General features: G+C 36.8%; 1 protein-coding gene across 2 annotated transcripts in view; it reads right to left on the reverse strand.

Moving 5' to 3' along the window:
* The window catches only part of RAB6A (RAB6A, member RAS oncogene family), an 85942-nt gene that overhangs the window by 39379 nt on the left and 26959 nt on the right, over nt 1-19604 (reverse strand). For both annotated transcript variants that reach the window (XM_040489291.1, XM_040489290.1), the window contains exon 2: nt 2030-2088. In XM_040489291.1, the coding sequence (XP_040345225.1) occupies nt 2030-2088 (59 nt within the window). The remainder of the gene's footprint in view (nt 1-2029; nt 2089-19604) is intronic.

The raw sequence follows: 19604 nt of genomic DNA on the forward strand, positions 1-19604 counted from the left end.
GAAGTCAGTGCAAAGGAATCATACAGAGAACATGAATTATTAACTAAAGTTTATCATTTTTGTAAAATAAAACTTCACTTAAACTAAGTTTGATACATACATTACACATGGCTCCTATAAGCCCAATAATAAATTTCTAGCAATGAGACTAACTCTTTAATTAGTCATTTCAGAAGTCTTTCTGATGTGTGTGTGACGGGGTGTATATAGGGAATCTTCAAATGATTCACTGAAGAACTCTTCACCTGATAACTAAGTTGGCAGCTAACTACAGAAGGTCAATTCTTCATATTCAAAGATAATACTTAATATATTGTCAAGCTGATTTCATTAAATAAGGACCTAGGGTACTACATTGTCCAAATTTTCCTGTTAGAGCTAAACTAAAAGAATATCTAGGACTGTACCTAATTGTTATAAAAACCTGTAACTCACATTGTTTATAAACATCTCCTGTTAATGCCAAAGTACAATATTTTAGCTTCATTAGCAACAACTTTTCCACAAAGAATCAAAATCCTTCCCTATCTGTCAAATTCTATCAATATCACTATATTTATGTCAACATCACTACCCTTATATATGTCTGACTGAACAGCAGCATGAAGAAACAGCAATGGCACTTTAATATATGCTTGAAAGATCTACTTAATTTCACTGAGACCATGAGTGTAACAAAATCCTTTAGAAACATCCAGAAACTCTAAATAGGCTCTAGCTAGTGAGTCTTTAGCCCAAGACTCTGACCCTAGTTCAGATTTTTTAGCCTATGGTATTTGGGTCTACTCCCAAACAGTTAAGCTTACACTTTTCAGGAATTTTCCACATATGGCTCAATGACATCAATATTTTTGTTAGTCTCTAAGACTTGTATTTGTAGTTTTTCTGATGAGAAGAGGCAGAGCATTGCTCAGAATCAAGATACTGTACAAAAGACAAGGTCATCTAGGTAAGGCCTATAAGCCATAGAGTTGTAGGGACCTAGAAAATTGGGGATATATGATATAAAGGAGTCCAAAAGAAACTGAAGCACTCTTGTTGACTGAGCTATTTTTCATTTTTAAACTCGCTTTTCTCATGTCTTATGAAGTAGCTAAACCATTTCTGAGATATTCAAAAGAATAATAAAATATATACAGTACATGTTAACTGGTTTTTTATTTAAGAGACTTTTCTAAAATGTCAGATTTATGGATGAGTCATTTCTGTTCTATGATATTTATGGTTGTTAATAAAATGCTTAATTAAAAACAAATTCCTTCTTAGGATGATGGAAATGTTCTTAATCTTGACTGTGGTGGTAGCTTCATAGGTATACACATCTATCAAAACATGTCAAAATGTAAAGAGTTAATTCTTTACTACTATGAGATTTTAACAGTTCTGTATGTTTGGGATAACAGTTCTTTATCATGTGTCCTTTGCTTGTTTTAGGTTTAGTTTACTTTTCTAATTTCTTAAAGTAGAAGGTTAAATTACTGATTTAATGTATTTCTTCTTTTCCTTACAGCACTGCTTTAGCTGTTATCATATAAATTTTGGTATGTTGTGGTTTCGGTTTTTTTTTTCCATTTGTCTCAAAGTATTTTCTAATTTCTTTTGTGATTTTTTTTTCTTTGACTCACTGGTTATTTGGGAATTTGCTATTTAATTTCCACATTTGTGGATTTCCAAAATCTCCTTCTGTTAATGATTTCTAATTACATTACTCATTTATTCTTGACTTTATGTGTAGATCAAAAGGTCAGACAATTCTAGGCTTGAACCACATAACAGAGTATCTACAATCACTCCTACCTCTATCCCAAATGGTAATTACCAATAATCTTTTGGAAAGGACTTTGGAAGAGGAGATAAAGAAATCAAGTGAAAAGACTGAGGACAATGAGCAAAATCAGTTATACTCTGTATTTATAAAGCATTTTACAGATTACAGAAAGTGCTTTTATGTAAATGTGAACTTTTAAAAAGTCCTTAAATATTCTAACACAAAATAGAGACAATCAGTAAATTGGCAAAAATAAAATACCTGGTAGGTGTTGTCAAAACTGTCATACATGAATCTGGTGATCAAGGATGTCTTTCCAACTGAAATGAAAAGGAAAAAGATTCACTTAGTTAACATATTACACTGGGTTCTCAAGCCATTCTTCTACAGAGGACTGCAATTACAGTCAGTGGGAAATATCTGCAATGGTTCTACTAATAATAATTTTAAGATATATAGCCCCTAGTTTGTTGAAACACCTTTCTCTAATAACAGATAACAATCTCTCAAATTAAGAGCACAGGTAAGGAGTATATAGTTAAGAATTGAGGAAAATGAAAAGATGGAGGAAAACAATCAATTATGTTGACATTTCACAAAAGGGAAAGCAGATATTCACTTGGGCCCTAACAAACAAAATTAAGATTAGACTCTGAAGAAATTATAATTCACTTATTGGACAGTAACCTGGAAAAACTGAGGTTCACATTCACTTCATTTAATGAATCAAACTCCTGGGAATATAAAGACTAAAGATGGAGAATCCTAGGAGGAATAGGAGGGCCACAAGAACTACAATGTTTTAAGAGTAACAAAGAAGTGACAAGGAAAACTGTATTGAAACTCATCTCAGGATCACATCTCTCCACTTCTCTGGCAAGGCAATCCCAAAGATTCATAATACTACTTTGTACTGGTATTTTCAGGTTAATCCACAGGAAAGTGTCACTAAATAAAAAATAGAGGAATACTGGCAATTTCCTTACCAATGGGCATACTCTCCAAGGGCAAGAGCCATATCTAATTTTCCTATTTTTCCAGTAGTTTGACACAGATCCAACAAATACTAAATTAATACAAGTGTATTAATTATGTCAATTAAAGAGCTGTGCAAATAAGTATCTCAAATGCTCCCCCAAATGTAAAAGAGGTATGATCCTGGCCTCTATATTATATTCTCTAATCATATATCATATGAAAACCTGAGGGGAAAAAATGGGCCAAAGAAGGAAGAATCCCATTAAATCATGTACCCCAAATGTCTTATTTCAGAAAGCCTAAATCAGCATGTTGAAGAGAAAAGCTATAGCTAGTCCCCAGACCCTAGTCAAAAGCAAACTGATGTTTGAGAAGAAGTCTCTTTATAAAGCAACAGTGGAACTATGTACTTCTTCATTAGTAAACAGTACATATAGTTTTAATTTTTAAAAAGAAAACACCCACCACCTCTTTCACATAAAAGAGTAAAATGTATATTTGTAAAGCAGGCAGCACAGAAAATAACAAGAACAAAGTGAAAATTATGTATATCATACCACCCATATATAACTAATGTTAGTATATGTTTTTCTGAAATATTTTTTATATTTAAAAATACATACTTAAAGGTAAAATGCTAGAACCATTCAAAGGAAAGCCAGAAACAATATACGCAGTACTATTTTGAACACTGATTGGACTCTATAAAGTAAATGTAGGGCACCTGGGTGGCTCAGTTGGTTGAGTGCCTGACTCTTGATTTCAGCTTAGGTCATCATCTCATGGTTCATGAGATTAAGCCCCATATTGGGCTCCAAACAGAACCTGCTGGGGATTCTCCCTCTCCCTCTCTTTCTGCCCCTCTCCACCCCCTCAAAATAAGTAAGTAAACTTAAAAAAAAACAAAAAAAGGTAACATGGCCATAATGGCAGAAGAAATTATGTTGCACTACCTACCCAGCCTCCAGGTTTTAAAGAACCTGAACACAGACCATAAGAAAATACAAAATGAAAGATACTATATCCTTGAATGAAAAATAGCAAAGTGAGGTTTTCCAGTCTAATTTTTTGCGTGACCACACTTAGGTTTCTGGCAGCCCACAACCTAACTGACTTGAGTTGGAGGACAAAGTTCAGGGCACAGAACAATTAGAAAGATTACAGAGAAGAAGCTACAAAGAAAGTGAATTGGAAAATCTGCATTTAAAACATAAAACATCTCCAAATCCTTAGCTGATTTCCTAAACTACCTATGAGGATTGATGGGAAGACTTCAGGATTCCCAGTGAAAAGTAGCAGCTGGGTTTTGAAACAATTGAGCTACTACAGGACACGGGGAGTTTAGAGTTTGAATCAAGCCAAGGTAACTGCCTTCTCAGCCACAAAAAACTCTTTGGAGGAACAACAAAATCCAGAGTCTCTGTATACTTTCTCCATCATGTCTACTATATACTAAAAAAAATAGTAAATGCAAAGAAATAAAAACACATAATTCATACTCAAAAAAAGAAAGAAAGAAAACAGGCTCCAATCAAAGATGACTCAGATGTTATAGTTAGAAAACAAGGATTTAATGCTGCGATTATAGATATATTCTCTGTGCCCCCATGTATAATATATACACACACACACACACATATATTGAATGACCTGAGCCGAATATATATTTGAACATGTACACACACACACACACACACACACACACACACACACACACACACAAAGGGACAGAGAGAGAATCTTAAGCAGGCTCCATGCTCATCACTGAACCCAACTTCCTATGACCCTGGGATCATGACCGGAGCCAAAATTAAGAGACGGATGCTCAACTGAATGAGCCACCCAGGTGCCCCTAAACTCTTTTTTTAAAAAAAAGTGACTCTTGATTTTGGCTCAGGTCTGATCTCATGGTTCATGGGTTTGAGCCCTGTATCAGGCTCTGTGCTCACAGTGCAGAGCCTGCTTAGGATTCTCTGTCTCCCTCTCTCTCTGCTCTTCACCCCCGGCTCAAAAAAAAAAATAGACTTTTTTTTTTTTTTTAAGTGACAAAGAAGACTTTCCAACTCATGATATGAGATGAGCATAACCCTAACAAAGACATTACAATAAAGTGAAAATTATGGATAAATTATCTCTCATCAACACAGACTCAAAATTCCTTAACAAAGTATTTGCAAATCAAATCCCTGTAAATATAAAAATATCTTCATAAGTAGGTGGGGATTATCCCAGGAACAAAAGGTTAGATCATACAAAATAAATAAAATAATGTAATCCAGAATATTAACAGAATAAAAGAAATCCGTAAGTTTATCTCAATATATAAACATAGTATATGACAAAATTCAACAGATTCATGATGAAAACTCTAAGGAAACTAGTAAACCCGAAATGGAAGGAAAATGTAGCAATCAGATAAACAGTATGTACAATGAAATCTATAGTCACCATTGTAATGGTAAACTAAATGGTTTCCTCCAAAGAATGGGGGGGAAAAGCAAGGATGTCCAATCCACCACTTCTTTTTTACTTTTTACTTTTGTTTTTAGAGGGAGAGAGTGTGTGTGTAAGTGAGTGGGGGTGAGGGGCAGAGACACAGGAAGAGAGACTCTTAGGCTCTCAGTGCAGAACCCAACTCAGGGCTCAATTCCATGACCCTGGAATCATGACCTGAGCCAAAATCTAGAGTTGGACGCTCACCTGACTGACCCACCCTGATGACCTCAATCCACCACTTTTATTCAGTATGGTATTGCTGGTCTTGGCCAATGCAATACTGATAAGAAAAATAAATAAAAGGCACACAAAACACTGTTCTCTTTTACTGATGACACGACTTCTCATGTAGAAGAATCCTAAGAAACGAATTTTTAAAATCTACTAGGACTATAAACAAACAAACAAAAATCTACTAGAACTAGTATATTTGGCAAGGTCTCAGTACAGAAGGTCGATATACAAAAATCAACTGCGTTTCTAAATACCAGAAGCAAACAAAACCAAAAATGTTAAATTCCACATATGGTGAATAAACTTAACAAGATGTGTAAGAACTCTACATTGAAACCAAAACACTCTATATTTAAGAATATTAAGAAAATCTAAATAAATATAAAAATATACCATATACTAAATTAAGGGGAATCAATATTAAGATATCAATTTTCTCCAATTTACACGTTAAACATAATCTCAATCATAATCCCAACAGCCTTTAAAAAATGGAAAATGAGAAGCTGATTCTAAAGTTTACAGGAAAATGCAAAGGATCTAAAATAGTTAAAACAATCTTGAAAACAGTGAGCAACTAGGCTGTTGAATAACCACCTCTATCTCTGTGAGACCAAAATTTTTTCTCCTACCCAATGCCCCTAACAAAAGGACCTGAAAACCAACAATTTTAATTTTCTTCCACGTTAGCATCTCAAGGATATTATAAGAAAATTAACAATTTTTTAAAAATCTTAAACAACTTTCCAATATGAAATTAACATTTTATTCCCAAGCAAACATATCCACTGTAATGACACTGTTGTATCACAAGGAATTTTAGAGAACAAATGTTTTCATCCTAATCCTTAACCTTTCCAAAATTTGGTAGAGATCTAATTTTTTTCTGCCAACTCTTGTTTAAGGAAAAGATTTAATTTTGCTAGCAACAGAGAAAAGTAGCACTGGGATAAAACTAATGAAACACAGTTAATGCGAAAAAGTGAAATTTTCTAAGTGATACGTTAGGAAAGAAGATTTCAGAGAAATCTCAAGGTGGCTCTATTTCTTTCCTAACAACCCTTACAAAAATACTCTTCATTGATGAAAGCCATACCTTCAATTAATCCTAATTCTGCAAATTTGTCTCTAAAACTGTCATTAGATGTAAGGTCTAAGTAAGTTTATTTTATAGACATAATTTAAGATGAATTTAGGAACATGTGGGTAAAATGTCTTTTTTTTTTAAAGGGGTATTTAAAAACTTAAATGAAGGGTCTCTATGGAGCAAGCAAAAATAAAACAGTGCTCTCAATATATACTAAAAAAAGAGGCATTTATACTTAGTCCAGGGCTCTTTTTTCATTATGTTATTTATACTGTGCCAGACACTGCACAATGTTTCAGGACCATTTTTTCAATCTCAAAGCCATTTAAACAGCCACTGCAGCCTTAAGAAGGCTATTCCACTTTTTAGAATGTTCTTTCTTATAAAAAGAGCAAATCAATTCCAAAAATCAGTAACCCCAGTCTAATCATAATGAAAAGATCAAATTCCAGCAGAGGAGCATCTCACAAAATACTTGACCAGTACTCCTCCAACTGTCAAGTTTATTAAAATAAAAAATCTGGGGCGTCTGGGTGGCTCAGTCGGTTAAGCGGCCGACCTCAGCTCAGGTCATGATTTCGCGGTCCGTGAGTTCAAGCCTCGCGTCGGGCTCTGTGCTGACAGCTCAGAGCATGGAGCCTGTTTCAGATTCTTTGTCTCCCTCTCTCTGACCCTCTCCCATTCATGCTCTCTCTCTGACTCAAAAATAAACAAACGTTAAAAAATAAATAAAATAAAATAAAATAAAATAAAATAAAATAAAATAAAATAATCTGATGGGTGCCTGGGTGGCTCTGTTGATTAAGTTTCCAACTCCAGCTCAGGTCATGATCTCACAGTTTGTAAGTTGGAGCCCGCCCATCGGGTTCTCTACTGATAGCGCAGAGCTTGCTTTGGATCCTCTTTCTCTCTGCCCTTCCCCTGCTCATGCTCTCTCTCTCTCAAAAATCAACATTAAAAAAAAAAAAGTCTGAGAAACTGTTACAGCCAAGAGGAGCCTAAAGAGACGTGAAAACTAATGTAATAGGATATCTGACAGAGTCCTGGAACAGATAAAGGACACTGGGGGAAAAAGTAAGAAAACCTAAATAAATTATGGATTTTACATAATAATAATGTATAATATTGGTTCATTAATTATGAAAAATGTACCATATTAACGAAAGATGTCAATAATAGGAGAAACTGGGTACAGGTTTATGGGAACTATAGTTATCTTCTCAGTTTTTCTGTAAATCTAAAACTATTCTAAAAATTATAGTTTATTTTAAAATTGTTTAATTCATTATTCATTTATCCTTAAAACAAAATAAAGCAAACAAGAAAGGTAGATCAGTGGTTTCTTAGGGCTAGTAGGTAAAGTATAGAATCTTTCAGGCATGATGGAGATGTTCTTTATTTTGTGATTATTGCACTGTCAAGCCTCAAAGAATTGTAGTTTTTGTTTTAAGAGAGTGAGAGTATGAGTGGGGGAGGGGGCAGAGGAAGAAGGAAGGAGAATCTTTTTTTTTAAGTTTATTTATTTTGAGAGAGAGAGTGAGTGAACACATGCAAGGTTGAGGGACAGGTGGGGAGGAGAGAGGGGGAGAAGGAGAGAGAGGGAGAGAAAAGGAGAGAGAGGGAGAATAAGGGAAGGGGGGGGGAGAGAGAGAAAAAGAGAGAGAGAGAGAGAGAATGAATGAATCCTAAGCAGGCTCCATATCCAGAGAGCCCAATGCAGGGCTCAATCTCACGAAACAGGACATCATGACCTGAGCCAAAACCAAGAGTCAGACACTTAACTGACTGAGACACCCAGCTGCCCCTTTTTTTGTTCAAATATTTACTTAGAGAGAGAGAGAGAGAGAAAACACATGAGCCAGCGGGGGAGGGGCAAAGAGACGGAGAGAGAAAATCCCAAGCAGGATTGGCAAAGCCTGACGTGGGGCTCAATCTCAACCCCACTAGATCAAGACCTGAGCCAAAATCTAGAGTAGGGCACTTAACCAACTGAGCCACCTAGGTGCCCCTGAAGTGCAGTTTATTGTTTATAAATTAGACAACAGCCTTCCTCAGTAAAACTAGTAAGGAAAAATAATTTGTCACAAAACAGCCTCAATAAAACAAACTGCAAAAGTTTCATTTAAGTGAAGTTTCAAGCAATCGGTAGATTTCTCAAAGATTCAATATTCTAGGACAGTGGGCTCCTAAGTATTCTGACTATAAAAGCACATTAACATATACATTTAAAATCCCAACCCAGTATACAATTACATTACTGAAGTAAAAGTTTTATGAAACTGCTATGGACTATGCATTCTGATATTTTCTCTCCATTGTTTTGTAGACTAATTGCCAGAACTATTGATAGGATGATTAGATTTCTGGGGCTGGCTTTAAAATATTCCTATGTAGGGGCTCCTGGGTGGCTCAGTCAGTTGAGCGTCCAGCTTCAGCTCAGGTCATGATCTCACGGTTTGTGAGTTTGAGCCCCACATCGGGCTCTGTGCTGACAGCTCAGAGCCTGAAGCCTGCTTTGGATTCTGTGTCTCCCTCTCTCTCTGCTCCTTCCCCTTGTGCTCTGTCTCTCTCAAAAATAAACATTAAAAAAGATTTAAAAATATTCCTATGGACATCAGTCTTCTGCCCAAACTCAAAAGAAATGAGGTCGGTATTTTTATCAAGTATGGTGTTATTTGTAGGTTATTTTGGGGGAAGGGGGTTCCTGGTAAATATCCTTTATCAGATTTAGGATGTTCACTTCTGTTCTTAATTAAAAGCGTACTGAGGGGCACCTAGGTGGCTCAGTTGGTTGAGTGTCTGACTTTGGCTCAGGTCATGATCTCACAGTTCAAGCCCCACATTAGGCTTTGTGCTGACAGCTCAGAGCCTGGAGCCTGCTTCAGATTCTGTGTCTCCCTCTCTCTCTCTGCCCCTTCCCCACTAGTGCTCTGTCTCTCTCTCAAAAATAAACATTAAAAAAATTTTTAAGTGTAACTAATTACAAATAGGTTTTTAATTTTGTGATATGCTTTTTCTACATCTACTAAAATGACTATATGGTTTTACTCCTTTAAGTTAATGGAATGAATTAGAATGGCCGACTTTCAAATATGAAATCAATCGTGCCTATATAACTCTGATTTATTTTTTTAAAGTGATGAGATTATTAAAAAGGAAAATTACAGGCCAATATCATTCATGACCAAAGATACAAAATAATCTACAAAATTTTTAAATAAGTAAATTTAGCAAGGCCCTGCATACAAAGTCATTATACAAAAATCAACTGTATTTCTACACACTAGCCACAAATGAAAACTGAAATTTAAAAATACTATTTATGCAGTATCAAAAACAAGATACCTAGGTATCTAATAAAATATGCAAGATTTCTACACTGAAAATTGTGAAACACTGCTGAGAGAACTTAAGGAAGAACTAAATAGATGGAGAAATATACCACGTCCAAGGATTGGAAAACTCAGTATTGTCTCAATATTGTTCAATTCAATGCAATCCCAGGGTGCCTGGGTGGCTCAGTCAGTTAAGCATCTGAATCTGGCTCAGGTCATGATCTCGCAGTCCATGAGTTCCAGCCCTGCACTGGCTCTGTGCTGACAGCTTAGAGCCTGGAGCCTGCTTGGGATTCTGCGTCTCCCCTTCTCTCTGCTCCTACCCCGCTCATGCTTACTCGCTTGCTCTCTCTCTCTCTCAAAAATAAATAAACATTAAAAAAATAAAAATAAAAAAATAAATTCAATGCAATCCCAATTTAAAGAGCAGGGTCTAGGTTAGTTTGGTATAAATTGACAAAGTGATTCAAAAACTTATTTATAAAAGCAAATAACTTAGAAGAGCCAAGACAATCTTTTTTTTTTTTTTAATTTAAATCTAAGTTAGCTAACATACAGTGTTATAATGATTTCAGGAATAGAATTTAGTGATTCATCACTTACATATAACACCTAGCGCTCATTGCAACAAGTGTCCTCCTTAATGCCCCTTGCCCATTTAGCCCATGCCCCCACCCAACACCTGACCAGCAAACCTCAGTTTGTTCTCTGTATTTAAGAGTCTCTTATGGTTTATCTCCCTGTTTTTGTATTATTTTTGCTTCTCTTCCCTTATTTTCATCTGTTTTGTATCTTAAATTTCACATATGAGTGAAATCATAGGATATTATCATTCTCTTATTTCGCTTAGCATAATACACTCTAGCTCCATCCACATTGCTGCAAATGGCAAGATTTCATTCTTTTTCATTGCCGAGTAATATTCCAGTGTGTGTGTGTGTGTGTGTGTGTGTGTGTGTGTGTGTGTGTGTGTATATACACACATCTTCTTTATCTATCCGTCAATGGACATTTCGGCTCTCTCCACAGTTTGGCTGTTGTAGACAGTGTTGCTATAAACATTGGGGTGCATGTGCCCCTTCAAATCAGCACTCCTGTATCCTTTGGATAAATACTAATTGTTTTTATTGTTGGATCACAGGATAGTTCTATTTTTAATTTTTTGAGGAACCTCCATACTGTTGTTCAGAGTGGCTGCACTAGTTTGCATTCTTACCAATAGTGCAAAAGGGTTCCTCTTTCTCCACGTCCTCACCGACATGTTGCTGTGCCAAGACAATCGTGAAGAGTAACACTGAGGAATCTACGCTACCAGAGGAACCTACACTACCAGATTTCAAGATTTACTATAAAGCTATAGTTATAAATAAGACAATATGATATTAATGTACACACAAACAGGCCAATAGAGTAGGGTCCAGAAATGAACCCACATATGTATGGCTACTTAATTTATTACAAAGGTGTAAACAGAATTCAGTGGGGAAGATAAGGGACACTGGACATCTAAACATAAAATATAAAAGAATCTTAATCCCTACAACACTTTACACCATATACAAAAAAATTACTTTGAGATGGATCACAGCCCTAATTTTAAGTTTAAACCCTAAAGCTTCAAAAGTACAGGATACTATCTTCATGTGCTGGGGGAGGCAGAGATTTCTTAAATAGGGCTCAAAAAGCAGTATAAAAGAAAAATATTTAAAAGTTGGACTTCAGGGGCACCTGGGTGGCTCAGTCAGTTAAATTTTCGACTTCGGCTCGGGTTGTGATCTCGTGGTTCGTGAGTTCAAGCCTCACGTTGGGCTCTGTGCTGACGGCTCAGAGCATGGAGCCTGCTTCAGATTCTGTGTCTTCCTCTCTCTCTGTTCCTTCCCGCTCGCACTCTGTCTCTCTCTCTCAAAAATAAACATTCAAAATAATTAATTAATTAAAGGTATGTATCATTTTTCGTTATTCCCCATTATATGACTTTTGGTTAACTGATTACCAACACTAATGTCTACTGAATTTCTTTACAAAGAAGCGGTAGTTTTAAACACAAAAAGGTATACATTTACTCAAAAGATAATTCTCTAAATAGCTCATTTTAGATTAGCAAACTGGAATGAAAAGTTAAAAAATCCCATTCTGATGCAAATATTTGTAAGTGATCTCTAAAACTTATAACATCACTTACAATGCTGTCTTAATGCTCCCTCCATATAAAATAGAAATTCTAGCTCAAATCCAACACTTATAATAACATTTCTGAAATGACACCATCTGCAAAATACTATGTACTCTCTTGTAATTCTCTAAAGACCAGGCATGACAATGATTTCAGTGAAATTCCAATTCCATTTTACTATAATGACAACCACTGGCAAACAATTTAGGTATGAAATGTAATCCAAATGGTAGGGCTGTATCTTTTAAAGATTTGTAGCCCAAAGCAAATGTAAGAAAAGATCCTACTCCTATTTCTTCATTTTAATGAACACACACACTAAATGCCAAGGATAATGCGAATGCTAAGATTAAAACAAAAACAAAAACAAAAAAAACATAGCCCCCATTTGGTTTAAATAGGGGAGACAGAAAAAATTAATTGAGTGTGATAAAAAGTACAGAAGTGGGACACCTGCCTGGTTCAGTCGGTAGGGCATGCAACTCCCAGTCTTTAGTCATGAGTTTGAGCCGCCCGTTGGGGGAAGAGGTTACTTTACGCACAGGATGTTGTGGGCAGGAACAGTCTTCTATAAGGCTGGAAGATTAGAAAAAACTTCCCAGAAAAAAATGACTTTAAAGTTGAGGTTGGAAGGTGAAGTTAGCTAAAAGAGAGAGGGCAGATGGCATCACAGGACTTTAACAAGCACCATGAGCTATCCTTTATTTGAGGGCCTACTTGCAGAGCTTTATTTAACTTTCTAATCTTATTCGGAATATACTCAAAATGAAATAAATTTAAATATGTAATTCCATTTATACATGGGAGTACCTGAATTACTGAAAAACCAGAACATTTGCAATAGGCCATATAAAGGATATATCTCTAAATTATAGTCTTTCTGATGAGATTTTACTTCTAATACTGAACCTCAAAGGTCTACTGAATGAGAAAGGAATATATGAAGCAGTTTCTGGGTTAGAATCTCAGTTTTTTGTTTTTTTTTTTTTTGAGAAATAATTCACAGACCATAAAATTCACCCCTCTACAGAACAAAATTTAGTGGTTTTTAGTATATTCACAAAGTTGTACAACCATTACCACTAATTCCAAAACATTTTCATTACTCCAAAAAAATCCCATACCTATTAGCGGTCAATCCATATAATCCTCATCCCTGACAACCATTAATTTACTTTCTATCGCTATGGATTTTTTTTCTGTTTTCCAGCCCACCTTTACCATCTATGTAACTTGGAGTTTAATGAATCTTTCTGTTCCCCAGTTTCATCTATATAAAATAAATATAATAATAAATCTTATGTCACAGAACGGCTGCTTATACATATAAATGTGGTTAGTGTGACTCGATATGCTCAGTGAACATAAGCAATTCTTAGCATTTTAGAAGACAGTCCTCTTTGTAACAATCTAAGACTTCAAGGGAAGAGTAAAGGTAATTCTAGATGAATCTAGAATTTAGGTATTCCCTAACTGAAAACAAGTGCTGGGTCATAAGACAAGTCTCAACAAATTTAAAGGTATGAAATCATAGGATATGTTTTCTGCCCTCAGTGAAACTAAACAAGAACTTTATAACTCAAAGATATCTCGAAAGTCCCAATGTAGGAGCCAAGATGGCAGAACAGCATGGAAGTTTTTTTGTGTTTTGCGTCCATGAAATACAGCCAGATCAACACTAAACCATCCTGCACACCTAGAAAACTGATCTGAAGATTAACACAACAATCTGCACAAACTGAACCACAGAACTCAGCAGGTACGTGGCGTGGAGAGGTTAACTAGGGGAGAGAGAAGCGACGGAGGGCAGGGAGCTGTTTTTGCTTGCGGAGAGAACATGGAGACGGGGAGAGTATGGGAAAAGCACCTCTCACAAAAGCAGCTAGAGAGAAAGTGGAAAAGTGGAAACAGCCACAGGGACTGAAAAAAAAAAAGGGAGAAAGGAGAGGGTTTAAATTCCATTAAGACTCTATAAACAGAGGGAGTGCGGAGTCTAAAACTTTGCAGCTCGGTACCTGGCAGTGCTCTGGTGGGAAGGGTGAAACCCCAGGAGCAGAGTAAAGTCTGGGGAGTCTTCGGGCCACACAGGGAGAGTCAGTTCCCCTGCTGGGAGGACATTTGGTAGAGTCTGTGCGACCACCCCAGCAGACCCCAGGGGTCCCAGCAGACCCCAGAGAACAACCACATTCACTGGTGCTGGAACAAGATCATTAAGGGTGAAGCCTGGTGCCAGACGTATGTTGTGATTTTCCATAATCCCTGAAACGCTGCTGCTATACAATCGCGTTAACTTTTTCTGGGGCAGGCTGGCACCCAGCCATAGTCTCTGGGCATCAGCAGCAGCACAATCCCGCGAACGTTCCTGGGTACAGCCGGCACCCAGCCATTGCTTGGTGAGACCCTCCTGCAGAGGGTCAGAACGGGTCAAAAAGGCAGTCCCTCATAAGTGAGGGGTCGGGAAACACAGCAGTATGTGAGAATACACTCAGGAGGGAGGTGCCATGTGGCAACCTGATGGGTTGGTCACAGACAGTGTAAAAGCAGGGAGCGGACAGAAGCTGCAGACAAAGGACGGGTGTGTGGTTGCTGACTGGGGAGAAAAGAGTTCTGATATTAGAGACTGGGTAGGTGGGTGACACCATTTTCACCCTTCCCACTCATGCACATACATACCTAAAAGCACCACAACAATCCACCCCAGTAAGCTAAGCAGCGCCATCTGGTGGAGAACGGAGCTGTTAAACTGAGCCCCACCCAACTGGGCCAACCTTGCTCTTCAGGAACAATACAAGTCTCTCTGCCTGCTTAGTTTATGGACTATAAAGTACTTCATAGTTTGACTTCTAGGGGAAAACAGTGTAATTTCAATCATATTTCAGGATGTTCACTGGTCCATCTATTCAATTTTCTTTTTTTTGTTTCTTTTCTTTTCCTTGAATAAAGAAAAAAATTTATTTTTATTTTCAATTTTTCTTAAAAATATTTTTAATTTCTACTATATTTTTTACTTTTTTGTTAATTTTTCAAATTCTACTTTACTTCCATCATTTCATTTTATTCTATTTCACTGTATTCATTTTTTTCAAATTTTCAAACGTTTTCTTTTTTTCTTTTTCCCTTTTTTCTCTAATCTATCAAGCCCCTTTCAACACCCAGACCAAAACACATCTAGGATCTAGCATCATTTATTTGATTTGTGTGTGTGTGTGTGTGTTGTTTTTAATTTTAATTTTTTTCCTTACTAATTCCTTTGCTTCCTTCAAAATGACAAAATGAAGGAATTCACCCCAAAAGAAAGAGTACAAAGAAACGACAAGCAGGGATTTAGCACAGATACAAGCAAGATGTCTGAACCAGAATTTAGAATCACAATTATAAGAATACTAGTTGGGGTCAAAATAGATTAGAATCCCTTTCTGTGGAGATAAAAGAAGTTTTTACTTCTAGCTTTTGCTACTCAGGATGAGATAAAAAACGCTATAACTGAGATGCAATCTGAAATGGATGCCACAGCGGTAAGGATGGATGAGGTAAAGCAGCATATCAGCACGATTTAAGAATTAGAAAATTCAGTGAGTCATTAAAAAGAACATCAGAATCACAGGGGTCCCAGAAGACGAAGAGAGAGAAAAAAGGGTAGGAGGGTTATGTGAACAAATCATATTGGAAAACTGTCCTAACCTGGGGAAAGATACAGACATCAAAATCCAGGAAGCACAGAGGACTCCCATTAGATTCAACAAAAACTGACCATCAACAAGGCGTATCATAATCAAATTTGCAAAATACTCAGGTAAGGAAAGAATCATGAAAGCAGCAAGGGAAAAAAAAGTCATTAACCTACAAGGGAAGACAGATCAGGTTTGCAGTAGACCTATTCACTGAAACTTGGAAGGCCAGAAAGGAGTGGCAGGATATATTTAATGTGCTGAATCGGAAAAATATGCAGCCAAGAATTCTTTATCCAACAAGGATGTCATTTAAAATAGAAGGGGAGGGGCGCCTGGGTGGCGCAGTCGGTTAAGCGTCCGACTTCAGCCAGGTCACGATCTCGCGGTCCGTGAGTTCGAGCCCCGCGTCAGGCTCTGGGCTGATGGCTCAGAGCCTGGAGCCTGTTTCCGATTCTGTGTCTCCCTCTCTCTCTGCCCCTCCCCCGTTCATGCTCTGTCTCTCTCTGTCCCAAAAATAAATAAACGTTGAAAAAAAAAATTTTAAAATAGACGGGGAGATTAAAAGTTTCCCAGACACATAAAAATTAAAGGAGTTTGTGAACACTAAACCAGCCCTGCAAGAAATTTTAAGGGGGACTCTCAGAGGGGAGAAAAGATGAAGGAAAAAAAAAAGAAGAAGAAGAAGAAGAAGATCAAAAGCAACACAGACTAGAAACAACCAGAGAACACCACCAGAAACTCCAACTCTACAAGAAATATAATGGCAATAAATTCATATCTTTCAGCACTCACTCTAAACGTCAATGGACTAAATGCTCCACTCAAAAGACACAGGGTAACAGAATGAATAAGAAAACAAGATCCATCTATATGTTGTTTACAAGAGACCCACTTTAGACCTAAACACACCTTCAGACTGAAAGTGAGAGGATGGAGAACCATCTATCATACTAATGGTCACCAAAAGAAAGCCGGAGTAGCCATACTTATATCAGACAATCTGGACTTTAAAATAAAGTCTGTAACAAGAGATGAAGAAGGTCATTATATCATAATTAAGGGGTCTATACACCAAGAAGATCTAACAATGGTAAACATTTATGGTTCAAATGTGGAGGCACCCAAATATATAAATCAATCACAAACATAAAGAAACTCATTGATAATAATACCATAATAGTAGGGGACTTCAACACCCCACTTACAGCAATGGACAGATCATCTCATCAAAAAATCAACAAGGAAACAATGACTTTGAATGACACACTGAACCAGATGGACTTAACAGATATATTCAGAACATTTCATCCTAAAGCAGTAGAATACACATTCTTTTCCAGTGCACATAGAATGTTCTCCATAACAGATCACATACTGGGACACAAATCAGCCCTTGACAAGTACAAAAAGACTGAGATCATACCATGCATATTTTCAGACCACAACGCTATGAAACTCAAAATCAACCACAAGAAAAAATGTGGAAAGGTAACAAATATTTGGAGACTAAAGAACATCCTACTAAAGAATGAATGGGCTAACCAAGAAGTTAAAGGGGAAATTAAAAAGTATATGGAAGCCAATGAAAATGGTAACACCACAGCCCAAAACCTCTGAGATGCAGCAAAGGCAGTCATAAGAGGAAAGTATATACCAATCCAGGCCTTCTTAAAGAAGGAAGAAACATCTCAGATACAAAACTAACCCTACACCTTAAAGAGCTGGAAAAAGAACAGCAAATAAAACCCCAAACCAGCAGAAGACAGGAAATAATAAAGATAAGACCAGAAATCAATGCTACCGAAACCAAAAAAAATAGTAGAAAAGATCAATGAAACCAGAAGCTGGTTCTTTGAAAGAATTAACAAAACTGATAACCCCCCTGGCCAGTTTGATCAAAAAGAAAAAGAGAAGGACCCAAATAAATAAAAACAAGAATGAAAGAGGAGAGATCACAACCAACACAGCAGAAATACAAACAAGAATAAGAGAATACTACAAGCAATTATATGACAATAAAATGGGCAATCTGGAAGAAATGGACAAATTCCTAGAAACATATACACTACCAAAACTGAAACAGGAAGAAAATTTGAACAGACCCATAACCAGTAAGGAAATCAAATTAGTAATCAAAACTCTCCCCAAAAAAACAAGAGTCCAGGGCCAGATGGCTTTCCAGAGGAATTCTACCAAACATTTAAGGAAGAGTTAACACCTGTACTCTTGAAGCTATTCCAAAAAGACAGAAATGGAAGGAAAACTTCCAAACTCTTTCTATGAAGCACTGCCTTGGTTCCAAAACTAGTCAAAGACCACTAAAAAGGAGAATTATAGACCAATTTCCCTGATGAACGTGGATGCAAAAATCCTCAACAAGATATTAGCCAACTGGATCCACCAACACATTAAAAAAATTATCCACCACAACTAAGAGGGATTTATACTCTGGAGGCTAGGTTGGTTCAATATCCACAAAACAATCAGTGTGATTCATCACGTTAATAAAAGAAAGGACAAGAACCACATGATCCTCTCAATAGATGCAGAGAAAACATTTGGCAAAATACAGCATCCTTTCTTGATAAAAAAAAAAAAAAACCCTTAAGAAAGTAGGGATAGAAGAATCATACCTGGAGAACATAAAAGCCATATATGAAAATTCCAATGCTAATATCATCCTCAATGGGGAAAAACTGAGAGCTTTCCCCCTAAGGTCAGGAACAAGACAGGGATGTCCACTCTCACCACTGCTATTCAACATAGTATTGAAAGTCTTAGCCTCAGCAATCAGACAACACAAAGAAATAAAAGGCCTCCAAATTGGCCAGGAGTAGGTCAAACTTTCACTGTTCACAGATGACATGATACTCTATATGGAAAGATTCCACCAAAAAACTGCTAGAACTAATCCATGAATTCAGCAAAGTGGCAGGATATAAAACCAATGCACAGAAATCGGCTGCATTCCTATACACCAACAATGAAGTGACAGAGAAATCAAGGAATCGATCCCATTGACAATTGCACCAAAAACCATAAAATACCTAGGAATAAATCTAACCAAGGAGGTTAGAAACCCATACACTGAAAACTATTGAAAGCTTATGAAAGAAACTGAAGAAGACACACACACACAAAAAAAAGGAAAAATATTTCACACCCCTAGAAAGGAAGAACAAATATTGTTAAAATGTCAATACCACCCAAAGCAATCTACATATTCAATGCAATACCTATCAAAGTAACACCAGCATTCTTCACAGAGCTAAAACAAACAATCCTAAAATGTGTATGGAAAAGGCCCTGAATAGCCAAAGCAATCTTGAAAAAGAAAACCAAAGCAGGAGGCATCACAATCCCAGACTTCAAGCTGTATTACAAAGCTGTAAACATCAAGAAAGTATGGTACTGGCACAAGAACACTCAGATCAATGGAACAGAATAGAAAACCCAGAAATGGACCCACAAACATATGGCCAACTAAACTTTGACAAAGCAGGAAAGAATATCCAATGGAATAAAGACAGTCTCTTCAGGAAAAGGCGCTGGGAAAACTGGACAGCGACATGCAGAAGAATGAACCTGGACCACTTTCTCACACCATACACAAAAATAAACTCAAAATGGGTGAAAGACCTAAACATAAGACAGGAAGCCATCAAAATCCTTGAGGAGAAAGCAGGCAAAAAACTCTTTGACCTTGGCCGCAGCAACTTCTTACTCAACACGTCTTGGGGGGCAAGGAAAACAAAAGCAAAAATGAACTATTGGGACCTCATCAAAATAAAAAGCTTCTGCACAGCACAGGAAACAATCAGCAAAACTAAAAGGCAACGGATGGGATGGGAGAAGATGCTTA

Source organism: Herpailurus yagouaroundi, unplaced genomic scaffold (genome assembly GCF_014898765.1).
Source record: "Herpailurus yagouaroundi ecotype Mexico unplaced genomic scaffold, PumYag 180, whole genome shotgun sequence".
NCBI classification, from domain to species: domain Eukaryota; kingdom Metazoa; phylum Chordata; class Mammalia; order Carnivora; family Felidae; genus Herpailurus; species Herpailurus yagouaroundi.